We start from the raw sequence: 21,918 nt of genomic DNA, 5'->3' as shown, positions 1-21,918 counted from the left end.
CTTCCAAAGGCAGTGTTGAATGACTTCATGGCATGAGGCATATTGGCTTGAACCCTGCATTTTAAACTTGGTGCCAGCTGCTTTCTGTGACTCTGAACTTCTGAAATCCACATGTGCTGGGGGTCCAGGACTCTTGGACTCCTAAAAATACAGAGAATCAGATATTCTAGATCATTAGTAATAACCTTGTGATTCAGACATTACAACTTACAAATGACTTTAATGTACGTGATCTCATTTGCTCCTCTCACCAACCCAATGAAACAGATGTTGTTTATTCCCATTTTACTAATCAGGAAACTGAGGCTCAGGGACATTAAGTGACTTGCCTTAAGATCTATTAATGTCAGGGGTGTACCCCAAACTGACCATCGCTTTCATTAATAACTTTGGAATATCACCACTACCACTTACCAAGGTCACCTTCATTCCTTACCTGCAGTTTAATAACTGCTGTCCCTGCTGCTCCTCTATAGCCACAGCCAGAGTGGATCAGATCCTGATTCCCCCACATGCTGAAACCCCTTGGGGAACTTCCCCTGGCTCTGATGGTGAAATCAGATGCAAGCGCCTCGCCCAACCCTCCAGACTGCCTTTGGACAAGCCCCACCCACTCAGCCTCATCTGCACAGCTCTCAGTCTCCTGGTGGGGTCATCCTGAGAGGCCTGGAACTCGTACAGATAGGAGCTTGGGCTAAAACATCCTGTACACCTGGGTTTATGCCTCTTTATGGCTGTGTGACCTTGGGCAAGTCACTTAGCTCCTCTGAGCCTCAGTCCCCTTATCTGTAAATAGAGATAATCACAGTACCTTTCTCAAGATGAAGGCTTACATCTGCAAAACATTCAGAACCATCCCTGACTCAATAAATGGCAGTGATGTTAGCAATACTGGCCATTATCTGGCCAACAACAAGCCAGTTTGTTCTTTAAATCATCTTAGCTTTTCCATCGGTCTCAATGCAAGTGTGTATTTTAATCATTTCCTTTGTACTCCATGCAAATATATACCTCTTCAGGGGACCCCTGGAAATCCTTCTTTTGCGCTTAGGATCATGTGGCTGGCCTGGGGTTTCAGAGACTTTGTTCCTGCTTTTCCTCTTGTAGGCAGAATGCATCAGAACTGGCAGGGGGACCCACACCTGCGTATGCCGTCAGGGGTGGACCGGGGATGGAAGAGATTGCTCAGAGATCAACCCCTGCCTGCTGCCCAGTGCTGGCGGCTGCCACCACAATGCGACCTGCTTGTATGTAGGCCCTGGGCAGGTAGGTGTGACGAGGTGGACAGCAAAGAGGAAACACGATTCCTGCGGTGGATTTCCTTTTTTCCTCTAAACACAGAAGTACTCTGGCTAGAACTTACTGCGGCTCTTTAATCATTTGTAACAGTGGGAAGGAGTGAATTGTCACAACACACCTATGACTAGGTACTGTATTTTCTTTTACCTTTTGATCCCATTCACCCTCAACCCACCTCTGGCAGCCACCAATCTGTTCTCCATATCTATGAGCTTGGTTTTGTTTGTTTGATTTTTAGATTCCACAAAAAAGTGAGGTCATATGTTGTTTGTCTTTTTCTCGTCTGTTTCACTCAGCATAATGTCCTCAGGGTCCATCCGTGATGTTACAAATGGCAAGATTTCACTTTCTTTGGCTGAATAGTATTCTAATGTATACATACACCACATATTCTCCATCCATTCATCCGCTGACAGTCGGTTTGGTTGCTTCCATGTCTTGGCTATTGTAAATAATGCTGCAATGAACATGGGGGTGCATATATCCTATCAAGTCAGTGTTTTCATATTTTTCAGGTAAATATCCAGAAGTGGAATTGCTGGAACATATGATAGTTCTTTTTTTAATTTTTTTGAGGAAACTCCATACTATTTTCCACAGTGACCGCACCAATTTGCTTTCATTACGAACAGTGCAAAAGGATTCCTTTTCTTCACATCCTCACCAGCACTTTATTATTTCTTGTCTCTTTGATGATAGCCTTTCTGAAAGATATAGATGGGATACCATCGTGGTTTTGATTTGCATTTCTCTGATTATCAGTGATGTCGAGCATCTTTTCATGTGCTTATTGGTTATCTGTGTGTCATCTTTGGCAAAATACCCCTTCAGATTGTCTACCCATTTTTTTAAATAGGGTTGGTTTTTTTTGTTGTTTTTGTTCTTTTGCTGTTGAGTTATATGAGTTCTTCATATATTTTAGATATTAACCCCTTAACAGATTATGATTTGTAACTATTTTCTCCCATCCCATAAATTTCCTTTTCATTTTATTGTTGCTTTCCTTTGCTATACAGAAGCTTTTTCATTTGATGTAATCCCACTTGTTTTTTTTTTGCTTTGCTACCGTACAGGTGAGTGAGTAAGTGAGTGAAGTCGCTCAGTCGTGTCCAACTCTTTGCGACCCCATGGACTGTGGGTACTATTGCATAAAAAAGGAGATTGAGGATGACGAGGTTACATACTTTGCTCATGTTACACAGAAACCAAATTGTGGTGTGAAATTCACACCCAGACAGTCTGACTCCAGAACTTCCCCTCGGTCACCACGCTTGATCACACTCTGAATTTCTCTATGACACTCTACAGATTGTTGATCACTTTCACTTAACCTCATTTAAGGGACTTTGAGGCAGAATGAGCTACTTCTTAGGAATTAATTAGCTTCAAGTGAGGTGATGACGATTGTATCATGATTGTAGCCATGAAAAAGTCCTAATCATAAAGGAACTCACTGCATTCTTATCTCTTGCCAAGCATTTGGCCAACAATTCCACTTGTTTTGGACTCACCAGAGTTGCCACATTGCACTTGAGGAAGAAAGACAATTTCTTGGTATCAGTATTAGTTTGCTAAGACTGCTGTCACAAAATATCACTAACTGGATGTCATAGACCAATGGCATTGTATAGTCTCACAGTATGCGAGGCTCCAGGTCCAAGATCATGGTGTCAGCACGTTTGGTTCCCTTTAAGGGCTGTGATGATGAATCTGTTCCATGCCTCTTGGTGTTCCTTGGCTTGCACATGCATTACCCTGATCTCTGCCTCCATGTTCACATGACTTTCTCCCTCTGTGCCTGCCTGTGTACAAATCTCCTCTTTCTGTGATGACACCACTCATGCTGGATTAGGGACCCACCTTACTCCAGTGTGACCTCATCTTAACTAGTTCATATTAACAATCATTTTTCCAATAAGGTTACATTCCGAGCTACTGTGAGTCAGAACTTCTACATAAGAGTGAGGAGGGCCTGGGGGCAGGGGGACACAATCCAACCTGTAATAGTATCTGTTCCCTTCTGCTCTATCATACTTTCTGCAAACAAATTTGAAAAACTTCTAATGGGGGTGATGGAGGAAGAGAAAGGACTTTTTATGGTGTTACATAAAAAATAGAATATGCCGTATCTAGGATTGCCCTCAGTAATGTTACTAGTTCCCTTGAAATCTTGTAGATATTACAAATAGGCAAAAGTCCTAATTACCATGAATGTTTATTTTAAAAGACAGACCATGTTGGGGTCAATATATTAGTCTTGCAGGTGCAGGAAGATGCTACCCCAAGAAAATTAAACACGCTTGTTTATAAGGTCTTACCCTAACTTGTAAAGTTGTATAGATGAGCATATATTTACATATATAGATGAGCGTATATTTACATATAAGATACCCAATTTACCTTATAAAGCATACACAGCAAATAATACTTAAACCCTTAAAGATAAAAATTCATAAATAGAGGTTCTGTTTATATCCTCCCACAACGTCGTGGGTCATCTTGTATCACCCCTAAATGTAACCACTCTCTAGACCAGTCCCTCAGTAAACCTCCTCCAATCAAAAGCTCCTGCTTTCCCACCTCCGTTCTTTTTTCTCTAACATGTGACCTCAGTTCGCATGGACTCCCCACTCCTCCCACCCTCTCTTAAGGTCCATCCCCACCACACTTCCCAGAAGAATCTTCCCAGCTCATCCCACCTCCTCTGAACAGCAGTGGTCTTCATCACAGAAGCATCTCATGCGCCACTTCATCCATAAAACTTAAGCATCTCTTGTTTTCCTGTCTTTGTTAAAGATCGAACTCTTCTTACTTACTTGCTATGCTTTTTCTTCCTCTCTTCAGTGAGAGCTGCTTCAAGGTTCATTGCTGGTTCCATAATGGTCACTCAGTACCTCTGTTTGTTGAAATGATTACTTCTTTTTAAATTAAGTTTTTTAACTTCAAAATAATGTTGGAAGACATTTGGGAAAATTAAAATGAAGAGAAAAATTAACACCATTCACAGTGTACCTGCAGTCACTGGGTACCGATGTATTGTGTGCCGATGTATTTTTTCCTTCTGGTCTTTTTAATGCAGAGGTTTTTATTTTCCTCTCCATTGTTGCAATCCATTACATTTTTGATTGGTTCCTATTCTGTACTTAGCACAGACATTTCCCCATTTTGTCATACAACGCATCACTATCATATTTAATAACTGCATGATCAGGGCCGCTGCTTCCTTGTATTTTGTATGCTACACAAAGTATCCAGCCTATGGGGCAAGCTAGGGCTGAAACCCAGCCTGCACCCTGCTCACCACGGTGTGGACCCTGGTGTGGACCCAAACCTTCCTAGAAGAATGGAGACATTTTTTTTTTGCAGGATGAAACTGTCTACCTGCTGAGCCACTTGCCATGTGTTGTTCACGTAGAGATGGTACCTTCCTTACTCAGATCTGCCTGCTCAGAGGGGATGACTGTTCAGAATTACACAATGTGCCTTAGAGACTAGCAGTGGTCTTATGCATGGATTTCCACCAAGTAGATGCCTCGTAACTTACTTCATTTTCCCTCTTAGGTGAAGGGGCCAACTTTTTCAGTGGAATGTTCTTTAGGGTTTAAGTTCTCTCTGAGACAAATCTCTATATGGTCCCCCTAGGGTAAGGAATTCAAAAAGGAAGTAACAACCAACAAGAACCTCCTGTATAGCGTGGGGAACTCTGCTCAATGTCACGTGGCAGCCTGGATGGGAGGGGACTCTGGGGGAGAATGGATCCGTGTCCCTGTGGCTGAGTCCCTTCGTTGTCCACCTGAAACTATCACAGCATTGTTAATCTGCTCTATTCCAATACAAAATTGAAAGTTTTAAAACTTTTTTAAAGGTTTTTTTAAAAAGGAAAGTAACAAGGAGCTTTAGACTGGGAAATGTAACATAGAATGCAGAGACCAGTAGCTCTGGAGTCAGAAGTGTAACAAAGACATCACTGGTGTTCTCTAACAGGGCCAAACAGCTATGGTTTCCATAGTTGATTTCTTGGTGCTGTGAGAGGGCAAGGTATGAAAGTCTGTTGTTTTCAATAATCTCTTTTACTTTGCTCTTGGAATTACAGAATGAGTGTGAGTGCAAGAAAGGATTTCGAGGCAATGGGATTGACTGTGAACCAATAACATCATGCTTAGAACAAACTGAGAAATGTCATCCACTGGTGAGTGACTTGATTTTTCTCATTAGTACTTTAAAACAATTACTTGAGAAAGAAAGAAGTTTGGGTTATTTTTTACCTGGGCCCAGTAATGAACAAAATCTCTCTTACTCCCAAAGGGAGTCCCTACGCAGAATGTGAGTAATTATTGCAAATTTCTCTCCATTACAAAGGATGGAAGAATCAACACACAATTGCCAGATAAGATTCCCAGCTAAATCTGAATTTCAAATAAATGACAATCCTTCAAGACAAGCATGACCCAAATATTAGATAGGACAGATCTAAACGAAAAAATTATCCATGGCTTATCTAAAATTCATTCTTGGTATTTTTATTTGCAAATTCTGGCAATTCTAAATCAACAGACTAGTTAAAAGGGTAACTAGATTCCCATTTTGAATGTCATAACAGAGTTTAACCCAAATTACTGCTGAAAATGCCCATTCAAGGGTAGGTTGAGCCTTGTGTCTAAATTAGGGAAAAGCAGGCACAGATGTTAGAGCTGGTCATGGTCATGTTTTTAAGAGAACATCACTAAGCACCCAGCATCAGAACCGATGAAAACACTTAGTCACAATGCTTTTGGTTGCAAATAAAAGAATCCACAAAAAACAACTTAAGCAAAAAGGGAATTCGTTGGACATACGGCCCCAGGGTAGCTCCATAGGCAGGAATTACAAAACTTCCCAAGGGCTTAGAATCAGAATCAAGGCAGCTTCTTCCGTCAATCCTCCAAGACCATGCAGTTTCTCATTTTGCTATTCCCTGCTCTTTTACTTTCTCTGTGTCTGTCTCTGTCTTGTTCTCTCAAATTTAAGTGCAGTTTTGTGCATCTTGGAATATCTGACTCCCCGTTCTTAAAGGGACATCTACCAGTGATGCCTACTAACTCAACAGCATCCCATGTCCTAATTCTAACTCATAGGATAAAGGATCTGACCAGAAATCTGGACCAGAAAGGTTCCAGCCCAGCTGGGTGTGGATATCCACATATGAGCCAGTCAATGCTTGCCAGGGAGTAGGATGCCATGAGCAGGACTACCAGGCCCAGCCCTCGAATGTGTGGGGAGGTGGGTGATTTTCAAAGAAGGAACAATGGGAGGAGATGTCCCTAAAGTGTCTGTTACCCAAGAGTCATAAGAGCATGTCACAAAGCTGAAGAAACCCCAACAATCTTAATTTAAGGTGACTAAGCCCTGATCAAACATGAGAGGTTATTGGAACTTCCACTTCATTCCAAGGTGTGGAAGAACGAGCATAGGGTTGCCAGATAAAGTGCAGGACACCTAGTTAAATTTGAATTTCAGATACACGGTGAATTCTTTTCCAGCACAAGCATGCCCCCAAATAGCATATGGGACATACATGTACAAAAGCCTCTTTGTTTATCTGAAATTCACATTAACTGTGTGTCCTGATTTCTGCTCACTAAATCTTGACAGGGATGAAAAGAATCTAATTGTGATTCCATAAGAGCTACACCAAACCTGCAGGAAGGGCTGAGGGCCTATGGGTTACTTCCAGCAATCTTTCAGCCCTGAATTTCGCTGTAGACACAGCCCAAGTATTCACAGGTACACCTCAGATCTAATGCTTTACTTAGGAAAGCAGATCATTTCTCTCATCTTCTTTGTGTCAGGCAACCTGTCAGCTTACTTCCTCCGGCATCTGGGGTTGTGTTTGCCAAGAGGGCTATGAAGGAGACGGCCTTCTGTGCTATGGAAATGCTGCAGTGGTAAGTCCCCTGAGAGCAACTTCAGGACAGAATCGTAAAGACAAAAGTCTTCTAGTTTAAAAGAAAAAGGCAAACATTCTTGGCTAGGATGCCTTTAAAATGCTCTACCAATCATGCGCTCCAGCAGATTCTATCTAAAACAAGCAACTTCTCGCAAATGGCGTTATGTGCTCTATGGGTCACAAATTTTCTACAAATTGAAGGGAGGGAACTTTTATTTGGCACCTTCTGTGTACCAAGGCAGTCTTGACTTCTCTTTCTTGCCATTCTGCCTCTTTCCAGCCCCAGACTTCCCAAACGAGCAAGTAACTGGCACCTGCTGAGTTTCTGGGCAATCCTGTCCAGGTTGTAGGCCTTCTATAGGTATCCAGAGCACACTGTGCTTACCCCTATCTGGGGTATGTGTGTGTGTACCTGTATGCACCTTCTGTGTACCAGGCATCTTACTAAATCCTTAACATACAGCCACACTTCGTTTAAACATCATCACAGGCCTCTGGGCTTATGCTGTTGTTATGCCCATTTTATTGATGAGGAAACTGAGAGCCTAAGCAAACTTTCCTAAGCTCGCTCAGCTGTGTACATGCAGAGCCCAGCACTAAATCGTCAGCACGATCTGTCGATACAGGACACACCCCACTACAGTCACCTCTGGAGGGCAGGCCTTCGTCATGTTTCCCACTTCACCCCTACTGTTCATCAAGATCTTTTGAAATGAGAAAGTGAGCTGGTGGATTTCCTCCTCACTCAGGAGTTTGGCTCCTGCGCCTGCTGTCCGTGGAACCACTGGCCTCACAGAGCCAGGGCTGCGCCTGCCCTCACGTGCTCCGTGACGGCTGCAGCATCTGGCCGTGGCCGCCCGCCTGTCAGGGCCCTTCCCACCCTTCACGGCACCTGCTTCTCCTCTTCATCCCACCAGGTCCGTCTCCTGACACCCACACCGTGGAGCGTGAACCCAGCATTTCCTTTGCACTGGCCATGGCCACACTTGCTCAGATTTTAGACCCCTAACATCTCACTCTCACAATGCTCCCCTCCTCCCACGGAAAACCAGATCCAGCCCGAGTCCTCCCCCTGGCCCTCCGAGGAGCTCACAGAGCCTCAGCTCAGCTTCCTTCCGACCATTTTCGCTGAGCTATCGCCTCCCGCTCAACACCAGCGCTGTTCCCCTCCCGCACAGACCCAGCCTTGGGTCTTTCTCCCCTGAGTTCAGTTCCAGCTTGCACCCTCCGCTCCCTGAAGGGATTACTCAAGCATCCCCGTTCTTGTATCACTTACTGAACTGGTTTACTTTTTAACCAGGGTTTACCAACTTACTCAATAACCTCAACTGCTTTCAAAAAGTAGTTAAGACAGCTCTGAGATATATTGTCTTCTGGTAGATTTGCACATAGTAATTGTTATTGCCATTTCCATGGTGGTCAATAGTTTTTAAAGTGTTTCCACATACATTAATGCGTGTAATGTTCGTGATCCCAGGAGCCAGGTATCATTATAATCATTATTCAGGCGAGGCTCTTGCTTTCTCAGAGAGGTTAAGTGACTTGCCCAAGATCACACAGCTGGTAAATGGCAGACCCAAGAACTGAACCCAACCTTTTAAACTCAAAGTCCAGAGCCTTCCTTACTCTATCACACCTTCAAATGACACTAATCTACTAGCTATTCTGGGTTATCTTTTCAAATCTTAAAGTCCCCAAAACAGCTATAAATTGCATAAGGTCTGGGCCATCTTTTCTCTTTCATATCTTACAGCCTCCCTCACTCCAACCTGGTGCTAATTGTGATGGTTCAGTATATATGTTCATTAACAAACCCCATGGTGGATAAGTTAAAAATAATAGTGGCTAAAACTTACTGTGTCCTCCATGCCAGCCTCTGTGCTAAGCACTTTAAAAACATTAACCTTTCCAATTGCTACATCAGCCCTAAGAGTTGGAGCTTTTATCATCCCTATTTTACAGCTGGGAACATTGAGGCCCAGAGAGATGAAGTAACTTGCCTAAGGCAGCAGCCCCCAACCTTTTTGGCTCCAGGGACCAGTTTCGTGGAAGACAGGTTTTCCACAAATTGGGGATAGAGGGATGGTTTCAGGATAATTCAGGCATGTTACATTTATTTTGCACTTTATTTCTATTATTACTATATCAGCTCCACCTCAGAGAATCAGGCATTAGATCGCAGAGGTTAGGGATCCCTGACCTAAGAAACTATGAAATGGCCGAACCAGAAAGAAAACCCAGGTGGTTAGGTTCCATGTCCCAAGGTCCTGCTCAATGCTGGCTCTGAAAGTGGGCAGTTTACTGAGCTCTGTGACCCTCCCGAGGGGCTGGGTGGCCATGTCCTGATGACCAAAATACAGATTTAGACAAACTTGAGGTTGTTGTTTCATTTGAAGTTTCTGGAATTACTTCTTTACCTTGAACATAGAAGATAATTCGAACCAATAAGCATGAAAGAAACTGCATGGCTCTGGCAACATGGGGATTCATCCAGCCTGGGCATCATTCATGTTGACCTGGGCAAGGCTGGCAAGGACGATGCCCAGAGATGCCCTGACATGCCTCTCACTGATCCTCATCTGTCTTCTCTCTCCTCTCTCCTCCCTCTCTTGCACGAAATGAATAAGGAATTGTCCTTTCTCTCCGCCGCAGCTGTATTTAACCAGTGGATAAATGTGAGTACCTTTGTTGAAATTAGAATTGGAAATAATATATAATTTTAGAGATATGGACTGCACGTAATAGAAGACTGAAAATGCAGCTGTTGGGGGAGGGAAGGCAGTCATCTAGAGCAGTGGTTCTCAGCTCTGACTCCACTTTAGAACCATGTGGAACACATGTCTTTCAATAGCCATGCCTAGGCTCCCACCCCCAGATGCTCTGATCTGATTGGGCAGAGGTTTGACCTGGACATCAGTGTATATCAGGAACCTCACAGGTGATTCTAGCATGTAACCAGGGCTAAGTACTTCTAGTCTAGGATAAGCTGGGACGATCAAGTTTTCAACCAATCTAAATATATATGTATGGCTTCATTCTTCATTGAAAAAAAGGTCTTTTTACAAACTCAATATAATTCATCATTAGTAATTCACCAAGTTAGATTTGGCATTTATAGCTACAGTCCTATCACACTTCATGTGGGTTTTGCCCTCAGCCCAACATGTCCTGAGGAACTGTCTCCTCTCCCTTGGAAAGTTCTAAAACAAAGAATCTGATCTCCAGCATCCCCAATTGTCTGAATCTCTATCATCTTTGCCCAAGTGGCCCGAGGTGGCAGGTTCAGCAGCCATTGTGACAAGTGTTTAGTCCCATTTAAGAAGACAGGTGCCACGACACGCAGTGTGTGGTCAGCAGCCACTCCCAGACAGCTTCCTGTTGCTTCCCCGTGGGGTCTTCCCAACTCCCATCACGTGGGAAAGGAGGGCCCTACTGCAGGCGCTGATTTCCATAGGACCCACCCCACAGGCATGAGTTTGCCCGCCGTGTGCTGGAGCCCGCTCATCCCAGCTCACAAGGGCACAGCTTTCCCAGCCCCTCTGTCAATGCTCTCATGATAGCGGCTGCAAATCAGCCACGATGGGAGAAGTTACACCACAGAAATCAGCAAGCACTGCAAACCGGGCTTTTGTTTGTTTTTTTCTGGAGAGCCAGTTGTTAAACATAAGCCCATCACAGCTTCTACCCAGAACTTTTAATAGCTCTAGGCAAATAGATAAAGTTTGATTTCAGGCCTTCAGTCTCTCTGTCTTGCTGAAACTGTTTCTGGAGTCTTCCTACCATCCTTATTCCAAAGGCATCCAAGGATTCTCAGGGTCTCTGCACACACATGTGTACACATACACACATGATCCTGTCAAGACTGTTCTCTGTCCCTTCGTTTAGACTAAAGGGTGAATGACTGATAATGATTCAATGTGTGGCCTGATTAGGAAGATATACCTTTTGTCAAGGCTCACACATTTAAATAAAAGGAATGAGTCTCAGAAGGAATGTGGAGGCATCAGTCAGTAGGTGGGATTGATTTGGGAAAGAAATCCCTAGGACCTTCCCAGTATCTCTGAAGTGATATCACATGGGATATTGGATTTCTGCCAAGGATTAAGTCAGCCCCATTTGTCCTCTGACATGAGTCAGGCCACTTTCTTTTCCTTCTGGGATTCAGAATGCTTCCCTACAACACCTGCTGTCAACCACCGCAAACCTCACTGTCCTTGTGCCCTCCCGACAAGCCATTGAGGACATGGACCAAGAAGAGAAAGCCTTTTGGTTGACCAAGAGCAACATTCCCGTCCTCATAAAGTAGGTATTATGTATTTTGTTCTTCACAATGTCTTACTTACTAGCATCAATGTGAATGAAGTGCAATAGAGATGGGCCCCGGGCCTTCAGATCCATGTAATTGAACATGTTCTAGGACACCCCCCGCCCTGCTCCTTCCCCCAGGATGGAAGTAGTCAACATGATTGACAGCCAACTCTGTGCTAACTGCTTTTACATACAACCTAGTCAATCCTCTCTGTGAAATAGACATTATAATTATTCCCATTTTACAGATGTGGAAACCAAGGCACAGACTGATTAAATAACTGACCCCAGAGGCCATGGCCAATAGTTTCAAGGGGAGATTTTCAACCTGGTAGTCTGGGTCCAGAACCTACCCTCTTAACTACTCCCAACACCACTGTCTCAAGCATCAATACCTCGTTACAGCCCTTATGGACTATTGTTATAGGTACCATACGCTACTGGGCACATACGGAGTGGCTGATCTGCAGGCCCTGTCATCTTCTGACATGTTGGCAACATCTTTGCAGGGCAACTTCCTCCACCTGGAGAAGGCAGATGGGGTAAGAGAGCACCATATTGGGTCTGTTCAATGAAAACTTGTGATACATGTTCATATCGTACTTTAAAATTTTTATGTTATGGAAATTTCTGAACATGAGCAAAAATAGAAGGAGAATAAACCTCCATGGTAGGCATCACCCAGCTTCAACAACTATCAACATATATTGATACACACACACACACACAGAGTTACTGTATAGCAGGGCTCCTATAAAATGAGGCTCTCTGCCCACTGGTTGGCCACAGGCTCTTCTATTAGACCACAGACTGATCCAGAAAGGCAAATACTTCTTTCTTTTGGGTGAAGGCAGTGGAGTTTCACAACTTTGATTTTTATGTGTGGCTAAGAACTTGTTTTTCCAGATGTTTAAGCTGGTTTTAGAAAAGGCAGAGGAACCAGAGATCAAATTGCCAACATCCACTGGATCATTGAAAAAGCAAGAGAGTTCCAGAAAAACATCTATTTCTGCTTTATTGACTACGCCAAAGCCTTTGACTGTGTGGATCACAATAAAATCTGGAAAATTCTGAAAGAGATGGGAATACCAGGCCACCTGACCTGCCTCTTGAGAAACCTATTTGCAGGTCAAGAAACAACAGTTAGAACTGGACATGGAACAACAGACTGGTTCCAAATAGGAAAAAGAGTACATCAAGGCTGTATAATGTCACCCTGCTTATTTAACTTATATGCAGAGTACATCATGAGAAACGCTGGGCTGGAAGAAGCACAGACTGGAATCAAGATTGCCGGGAGAAATATCAATAACCTCAGATATGCAGATGACACCACCCTTATGGCAGAAAGTGAAGAGGAACTAAAAAACGTCTTGATGAAAGTGAAAGAGGAGAGTGAAAAAGTTGGCTTAAAGCTCAACATTCGGAAAACTAAGATCATGGTATCTGGTCCCATCACTTCATGGGAAATAAATGGAGAAACAGTGGAAATAGTGTCAGACTTTATTTTTTTGGTTCCAAAATCACTGCAGATGGTGATTGCAGCCATGAAATTAAAAGATGCTTACTCCTTGGAAGGAAAGTTATGACCAAACTAGATAGCATATTAAAAAGCAGAAACATTACTTTGCCAACACAGGTCCATCTGGTCAAGGCTATGGTTTTTCCAGTGGTCATGTATGGATATGAGAGTTGGACAGTGAAGAAAGTTGAGCGCTGAAGAATTGATGGTTTTGAACTGTGGTGTTGGAGAAGACTCTTGAGAGTCCCTTGGACAGCAAGGAGATCCAACCAGTCCATCCTAAAGGAGATCAGTCCTGGGTGTTCATTGGAAGGACTGATGCTGAAGCTGAAACTCCAATACTTTGGCCACCTCATGCGAAAAGTTGGCTCATTGGAAAAGTCCCTAATGCTGGGAGGGATTGGGGGCAGAAGGAGAAGGGGACGACAGAGGATGAGATGGCTGGATGGCATCACCAACTTGATGGGCATGAGTTTGAGTAAACTCTGGGAGTTGGTGATGGACAAGGGAGGCCTGGCGTGCTGCGATTTGTGGGGTCACAAAGTGTCGGACACGACTGAGCAACTGAACTGAACTGACTGAAGAACTTGTTATTGGTGACCTACTGATTGAGTCATTAGAGATCACTACAATATTATACTGAGTTAGGGTCAGTGAGTCTGCAGATGTTGACTGAACACCTACTGTATGCCAGGAACTGATCAGCGTGCTGGAGACAGGTTAGTGCACAGGAAGAGGGAAGCCCTATAGATGCTCACCTTCTGGCAATTTCTGCAGCATTTCAAGGACTTGGATTAAGTTTTCTGTGAGGAGGTCTGGCTGCCCTGCTGAATACAGCAGTGATTTAAAGCTCTTTCTATTAACTGCACAAAATGAGGACAGAGGGTCTACTGGGAAGTGACAACTACCCCATCAGCGGAGTGTGGGCCATGGTCAGAAAGCTCTGGAACTGCAGCTCTAAAGCATTTCTGCCTTCCTACCCATCAGCAGTGGTGCGATGAAAAGATTCTGTCTATTTAGGTATCACATAAATGTATGTGCTTCATCAGAATACTCCTTTTAAAAAGCAGAAAAGAGTTACATAGGGTCGCATGGTCTCTCTACATTTTACTACAATAATTCTAGAATCTTACTTGCATATATCAGTCAGTGGGTGGTTTTCCACTAGTGTTTAAAATCACTGATTCCCTGAGCAAGCATTAACTGAACATCCACCTTGGGAAGGTTCATCCCAGGGTTGTAGCTTCAGAAGTAAATCAATTAGGGCCTGTGAATTAGAGGAGGTAACTATCAAAGACACAATCATAATGAGCTCTTTCTTGTGTCTGATAGAAATGTCCCCTGTAACCAAAAGAGAGGTGCAAGGTGGCCAGTGTGACTTGCTTCAGGACCTCTGCTTACATGCCCAGGATGAGACAGGTCCCCTCAGGATCCAGGGTTCACAGAAGAATTTCAATCAAGGTGCAGTGGTGGGAGGAGATGAGAGGAGCCCCGAGAGAGCAGAGGCCAGCTGTGTCATACTTGGTTGATGCCTACCTGAGTGGGCATTTAGGTTTACTTACCTCTATTCCCCATGTATTTCCTATTCTTGTAAAGTCAGTAACTGTCTGCATTATTTTGCTAAAAGCTGCTGAAACCAAGAACCACAGACTAGGTGGCTTAGACAACAGAAATTTTTGTCTCACAGTTCTGCAGGCTGGAAGTCCAAGGTCAAGGTGTGGACAGGGTTGGTTCTGTCTAAGGACTGGGAGGTTAGGCTCTCTCCTTGGCTTGTAGTTGGCAGTCCTCATGTTCACATGGTGTTCTGCCTACATAGCTCCTGGGTCCAAATTTCCTCTTCTTATAAGGACACCGGTCACACTGGATTAGGGTCCACCCTAATGACCCCAATGGATATGAAATTGAGCAAACTCCAGGAGCTAGTGAGGGCCAGGGGAGCCTGGCGTGCTACAGTCCATGGGGTCGCAAAGAGTCAGACATGACTAACTGACTGGGCAACCACAACGACCTCATGTTAACTCAGTTACCTGGTATAAAGACCTTGTCTCCAAATAAGGTCACATTCTGAGGCACTGGGCTTTAGGACTCCAACATATGAATTTTGGGGACACAAGTCAACCCACCATGCTGTCTACAGTGCTTTTCCAACTGCAGGGTCTGTTTAGTGAGCCTCAGCCAGCACTTTTTTAATGAAGTAGAAAGGAGTAGAATCAATCAGATGCCTCCCACATGGCAGAGGAAATTATTATTTCATTTCAATTGTGTGTGAGAGAGAGAGAGAGATCAAATGACTCACAATTTTAAAATATTTCTAACTGTACGTCATGGTCCAAAAGTGAGAAGGTCACTACTGCTCAAAATGTGGAAAACCTAGAAATCATTCAGTCCCCGGGTGTACTCTGTAGGGACTTACCTTCTCACTGTGGTGCGTTTACAGAATATCACCATCGAAGGAGCATCAGTCATAGATGGTGACAACGCAGCCACAAATGGAGTGATACACATCATCAACAAGGTACGAAACTGCTTCCTCCAACACATGTGGCATCTCCTCCTTTTATTATTTCTCCTCCTGTACAGTATCTTTGGTGGGGTAGGGGAGTACTTAGCCTTAATATAAAAGTAACCTGCTTCATTATTTTTATTTTAAAACCATTTAGAGGTTCTACTCATTCAGTAAGACTCGGTTATTCTTTACTTATGCCTATATCCTGCAGTGGGTTCATATCAAGTGTAGTCATGTATATCTCTTATTTATGAGACCATCTTACAAGGCACCCAAGAACCTTAATATTAGGAAGTTCATACACCCAGATGGGACATAAGCAAGAACTGAAAGAAAGGCAACTATGTATGTGTCACTCTCCTCTCTGCATTATTATGCCCAAGGGGAAAAAAAATGGAAAATGGTAGAAAAGATATTGTGGAATTTTTATTTTCTCTTCAGATGCAATTCAACAGTATTCAAAGGTATGAAATAGAAAAAAAATTAAATGGAAAATGAGTTTTTAAGCTATCCTATAATTTTTAGTTACTATGTTAAGAACTTCATTTAAATTTAAAGTTAGAATTTAGGGTATATTGGAAAATTTTGAAAAGTAGAAGATTAGAAAAGACAATTAACTAATTGCATTTTAACTAAAATTGCTCTCATTTGACACTTATATACTCCCTTTTTTTATCTCAAGTTACAGAATATGTTAACAGTTTCTGTTCAAAAAAGAGAGGCTTCTTGTAAGACTTCTGACTGCAATACTTTGCAAAGACCTTGCAAGTCTCTTGTATTAACAAGAGGCATAAAGAAATACATTTTATGAGCAAGTGGTAGGTCACTTGCAGAGAACCATGCTGAGTTTATGGCTTCATTTATCAGAAAGCAACATTACCAAGAGTGTTTTTTTCTCCAATCCTGGCTTTTCAAAGTACTGAAAAAACACACTTTAAAAAAAAAATCATGAAATTACCTCTTCTTATCATTTTTATTTTTATTTCTGATGAACACAACCCCATTAGTAAAATGACACACCAACCCATCTCCTATACTGAGTGCTATTATCAAGGGACCAATTCAAAGTCCCACCTCCATGAAAGTCTTCCCTGATCTCTACAACCCATATCACCGAGGTTAACATATTGGCAAGCACGTAAGACCTAGAATCATACAGGATCTGGGTTCAGGCATTCAGCTAACTCTATAACCTTGGGCAAGTTACCTAACCTCTCTGAGCTTCATTTTTCGTCCCTTTGAGGATTGAGCAACACCGTCTCTCTCAATGTCTGCTGCCTAGTGAGGCCACAATAAATCTCGGTTTTATTCCCTTTTCCTTCTTCTGAAATCCTATCGGATTTCTGGTATGGAACTCATTTGACATAACTGCACCCTCTTGTTTGACGGTTCTTCATGGACTAGGTCATGAGCATCATTCTTGTATGATGGCATGTCCTGGATGGGTGGAACTGCATCTTTTCTCTGTCCTGCATCAGCGTTACCACCTCACCTGGCATGCAGTAAAATTGGAATGATTGACAACCCATTAGGTGCCAGGCATCATGCCAAGTATCATGCATCACATTTGATTTTTACAACAACCCTAAGAAAGTATGTACCATTCTCCTCACTTGCCAAATGGGACACATGAGGCTCCTATGGCTAAGCAACTGGGTTGAGGAAGAAATTTGTGTGAACACAAAGATTCATGGATGTGTGTCAACTGATTCAAGTTTGCTGCTTAGCCTCTGGGTTGCACTGGCTCCTTGAGGAGCCCCTTTATCTATCCATTGGATACTGTGGTCCCTCTTGCCAGGGCCACCACAAACAGCTATGCAGGCTGTTCCCTGCCTAGAGGGGCCTGGTCTAAGGGTGGAATGGGGCTGAAATCCAACCCACTTCACGCCCCAAGCTATACACCCCTATTTAGTCTTGTAAACTATCAGAGAATGCCTTGTTTCAACTTGAAATGGCCTCAGGATCACATGGGGTTCCCTGATGACTCGGTGGTAAAGAATCCACCTGCCAATGCAGGAGATGCGCGTTTAATCCCTGGGTCAGGAGGCCCTCTGAAGGAGGAAATGGCAACTCACTTCAGTATTTTTGCCTGGGAAATCCCATGGACAGAGGAGCCTGGTGGGCTATAGTCCTTGTGGTCCCAAGAACAGGCATGACTTAGCAACTAAACAACAACAATATAATTACATACTGTTGTGACATGAACCAGTATATTGGAGAGCAGGAAGCCCTACCAACACAAGCTAACATAATTTTGGGACTTCCTTTCCCAGGTTCTGGTTCCCCAGAGAGGTCTAACTGGCTCCTTACCAAACCTGCTCACCCGGCTGGACCAGATGCCTGACTATTCCATCTTCCGGGGCTACATCATTGCAAGTACCACGTCCTCTGCATGACCCTCTGCTCAGGTTACCTGGGAACAGAAGTCCCTCACGTGCTTCTGTCTCTTTCCATCACAGCAATATAACCTGGCAACTGCGATCGAGGCTGCTGATGCTTACACGGTGTTTGCTCCACACAATGATGCCATTGAGAGTTACATCCAGGAGAAGAAGGTCACAACTCTGGTAGGTATTAGCAGTAATAACCCAGGAAATTATTTTCTGGAAATTGAAGCACTTAAAGTTTTCAGTCGATCCACTATGTACCATTTCACTCTTTCATCAAAACTACCTTGTCAGTATCCAGTTATTTTAATAGAAACTCAGAGACTCTCATACCCAAACCTCCCCCAGGCCAGAGCCGCTCATATATTTCATTCATACCCTGGAAGCACACACTCAAGTTCATGGACACAAGGATGCAGTCTCCCTACGAACCTCGAAGCATCTTCATAGCCACCCCTCCTCCCCTCCCTGGCTTCTCCCCTGTCCCCTGCAGTGAGCTGTCAGCACAAGGGACCTAGAGGGAATGGACTATCTCCATCTTCCTCCCAGTCGCCCCATCTCTGTCTTCCCTGATTCCTAACATCTGGGGATAAACAGTCAAAATTTTTCAAAGGACTCTCTGAAACAATATTGGGTTAGCCAAAAGGTTCGTTTGTGTTTTTCTGTGATATCTTATGGAAAAACTCAAACAAACTTTTGGGCCAACCCAATGAAAAGCTTCAATCCCTTCACTCTCTGGTTCAAAACCCCTGGGTGGCTCTCTATTTCCTCAGTGACTAAGTGCAGACTGTCTCCCCAGGTACTTAGAGCCTCCACAAACTGGTCACAATTACCTTCTATTCAGTGCTGGTACCAGACTTTCCATTTAGAAGGATCCCAGGGGTGTCCCACCCCCAACCCCATAGCAAGGGAACAAGTTTAAAGCTGTGATTGCACAGTAAGTGTGCTGTGTTCACTTCTAACTTAATATAGGGTATTGGATGCTAAGGAGACAGGGCTGATACTTGAAGTCCCGCTAAGCCCCCGTTGAGTCCACTGCTGTCTCCCTACCCCTTCTCTGCAGACACCATGTGGTCTAACCAGAGTGATGTCATATAGACCTAAAGACGGCAAAGGCATGTTTGGTGTCCTTGCTCTGTCAACATACACACGCACAGAGGAACACTCCAGCCTCCTCTGTCCATGGGATTTTCCAGGCAAGAATTCTGGAGTGGATTGACATTTCCTCCTCCAAGGGATTTTCCCCACCCAAGGATCAGACTGGGTCTTCTGCGCTGCAGGCAGATTCCTTACCATCTGAGCCAGCAGGGAAGCCCCCGCCACACACACACACCACTGCCTCAACCAGGAGGGCTGCCCTTCCTCCTTCCTTGCCTTCTGAATCCTCCCCATACACACCGATTCTTCAAGTCGACTCTCACGTTCCTCGGGAAAGCTGGGTCTGGCCCCTTCAGTTCAGTTTAGTTGCTCAGTCATGTCTGACTCTTTGCAACCCCATGGACTGCAGCACACCAGGCTTCCCTATCCATCACCAACTCCCGTAGCTTGCTCAAACTCATGTCCATCGAGTTAGTGATGCCATCCGACTATCTCACCCTCTGTCATCCTTTTCTCCTCCCACCTTCAATCGTTCCCAGCATCAGGGTCTTTTCAAATGAGTCAGTTCTTTGCATCAGGTGGCCAAAGTATTAGAGTTTCAGCTTCAGCACTGTCCTTCCAGTGAACACCCAGGACTGATTTCCTTTAGGATGAACTGGTTGGATCTCCTTGCAGTCCAAGGGACTCTCAAGAGTCTTTTCCAGCACCACAGTTCAAAAACATCAATTCCTTGGTGCTCAGCTTTCCTTATAGTTCAACATTATGACATTCATACTGGTTCCAAATTGGGAACCATTTGGACATTTCCCAATTTGGACAGCTCTGACATTCATACATGACTACTGGAAAAACCATAACTTTGATTAGATGGATCTTTGCTGGCAAAGTAATGTCTCTGCTTTTTAATACGTTGTCTAAGTTGGTCACAGCTTTTCATCCAAGGAGCAAGTATCTTTTAATTTCATGGCTGCAGTCACCATCTGCAGTGATTTTGGAGCCCAAAAAAATAAAGTCTGTCACTGTTTCCATTGTTTCCCCATCTATTTGCCATAAAATGATGGGACTGGATGCCAAGATCTTCATTTTTTGAATGGTGAGTTTTAGGCCAGCTTTTCCACTCTCCTCTTTCACTTTCAAGAGGCTTTTTAGTTCCTCTTCACTTTCTGCCATAAGGGTGGTGTCATCTGCATATCTGAGATTATTGATATTTCTCCTGGCAATCTTGATTCCAGCCTGTGCTTCATCCAACCTGGCTTATAAGTTAAATAAGCAGGGTGACAATATACAGTCTTGATGTACTCCTTTCCCAATTTGGAACCAGTCTGTTCCTCCATGTCTGGTTCTAACTGTTGCTTCTTGACCTGCATATAGATTTCTCAGGAGGCAGGTCAGGTGGTCTGGTACTCCCTTCTCTTGAAGAATTTTTCACAGCTTATTGTGATCCACACAGTCAAAGGCTTTGGCATAATCAATAAAGCAGAAGTAGATGTTTTTTTGGAACTCTTTTTCGATGATCCAACGGATGTTGGCAATTTGATCTCTGGTTCCTCTGCCTCTTCTAAATCCAGCTTGAACATCTGGAAGTTCATGGCTCACATACTGTTGAAGCCTGGCTTGGAGAATTTTGAGCATTACTTTGCTAGCGTGTGAGATGAGTGCAATTGTGCAGTAGTTTGAGCATTCTTTGGCACTGCCTTTCTTTGGGATTGGAATGAAAACTGACCTTTTCCTGTCCTGTGGCCACTGCTGAGTTTTCCAAATTTGCTGGCATATTGAGTGCAGCACTTTCACAGCATCATCTTTTAGGATTTGAAATAGCTCAACTGGAATTCCATCACCTCCACTAGCTTTGTTCTTCATGATACTTCCTAAGGCCCACTTGACTTTGCATTCCAGGATGTCTGGCTCTAGGTGAGTGATCACACCATTATGGTTATCTGGGTTATGAAGATCTTTTTTGTATAGTTCTTCTGTATATTCTTGCCTCCTCTTCTTAGTATATTCTGCTTCTGTTAGGTCCATACCAATTCTGTCCTTTATTGAGCCCATCTTTGTATGAAATGTTCCTTTAGCATCTCTAACTTTCTTGAAGAGATCTCTAGTCTTTCCCATTCTATTGTTTTCCTCTATTTCTTTGCAATGATCACTGAGGAAGGCTTTCTTATCTCTCCTTGCTATTCTTTGGAACTCTGCATTCAAATGGGTATATCTTTCCTTTTCTCCTTCGCCTTTCACTTCTCTTCTTTTCTCAGCTATTTGTAAGGCCTTCTTAGACAACCATTTTGCCTTTTTGCATTTCTTTTTCTTGGGGATGGTCTTGATCACTGCCTCATGTACAATGTCATGAACTTCTGTCCATAGTTCTTCAGGCACTCTTATCAGTCTAATCCCTTGAATCTATTTGTCACTTCCACTGTATAATTGTAAGGGATTTGATTTACATCATACCTGAATGGTCTAGTGATTTTCCCTACTTTCTTCAATTTAAGTCTGAATTTGGCAATAAAGAGTTCATGATCTAAGCCATAGTCAGTTCCTGGTCTTGACTGTATAGAGCTTCTCCATCTTTGGCTGCAAAGAATATAATCAATCTGATTTTGGTATTGACCATTTGGTGATGTCCATGTGTAGAGTCTTCTCTTATGTTGTTGGGAGAGGGTATTTGCTATGACCAGTGAGTTCTCTTGGCAAAACTCTATTAGCATTTGCCCTGCTTCATTCTGTATTCCAAGGCTAAATTTTCCTGTTACTCCAGGTATCTCTTGACTTCCTACTTTTGCATTCCAATCCCCTATGATGAAAAGGACATCTTTTTTGGGTGTTAGTTCTAGAAGGTCTTGTAGGTCTTCATAGAACCATTCAACTTCAGCTT

General features: G+C 43.5%; 1 protein-coding gene across 1 annotated transcript in view; it reads left to right on the top strand.

The window, feature by feature from the left end:
* The window catches only part of STAB2 (stabilin 2), a 164,778-nt gene that overhangs the window by 71,982 nt on the left and 70,878 nt on the right, over positions 1–21,918 (top strand). Inside the window, exons 25-33 of the mRNA XM_070454036.1 lie at positions 1,108–1,266; positions 5,393–5,488; positions 7,128–7,223; positions 9,853–9,900; positions 11,391–11,527; positions 11,961–12,075; positions 15,493–15,570; positions 17,835–17,933; positions 18,021–18,128. Of these exons, the coding sequence (XP_070310137.1) occupies positions 1,108–1,266; positions 5,393–5,488; positions 7,128–7,223; positions 9,853–9,900; positions 11,391–11,527; positions 11,961–12,075; positions 15,493–15,570; positions 17,835–17,933; positions 18,021–18,128 (936 nt within the window). The remainder of the gene's footprint in view (positions 1–1,107; positions 1,267–5,392; positions 5,489–7,127; positions 7,224–9,852; positions 9,901–11,390; positions 11,528–11,960; positions 12,076–15,492; positions 15,571–17,834; positions 17,934–18,020; positions 18,129–21,918) is intronic.

Source organism: Odocoileus virginianus, chromosome 23 (assembly GCF_023699985.2).
Source record: "Odocoileus virginianus isolate 20LAN1187 ecotype Illinois chromosome 23, Ovbor_1.2, whole genome shotgun sequence".
Classification (NCBI taxonomy): domain Eukaryota; kingdom Metazoa; phylum Chordata; class Mammalia; order Artiodactyla; family Cervidae; genus Odocoileus; species Odocoileus virginianus.
This window is presented reverse-complemented; position numbering and strand designations above follow the sequence as displayed.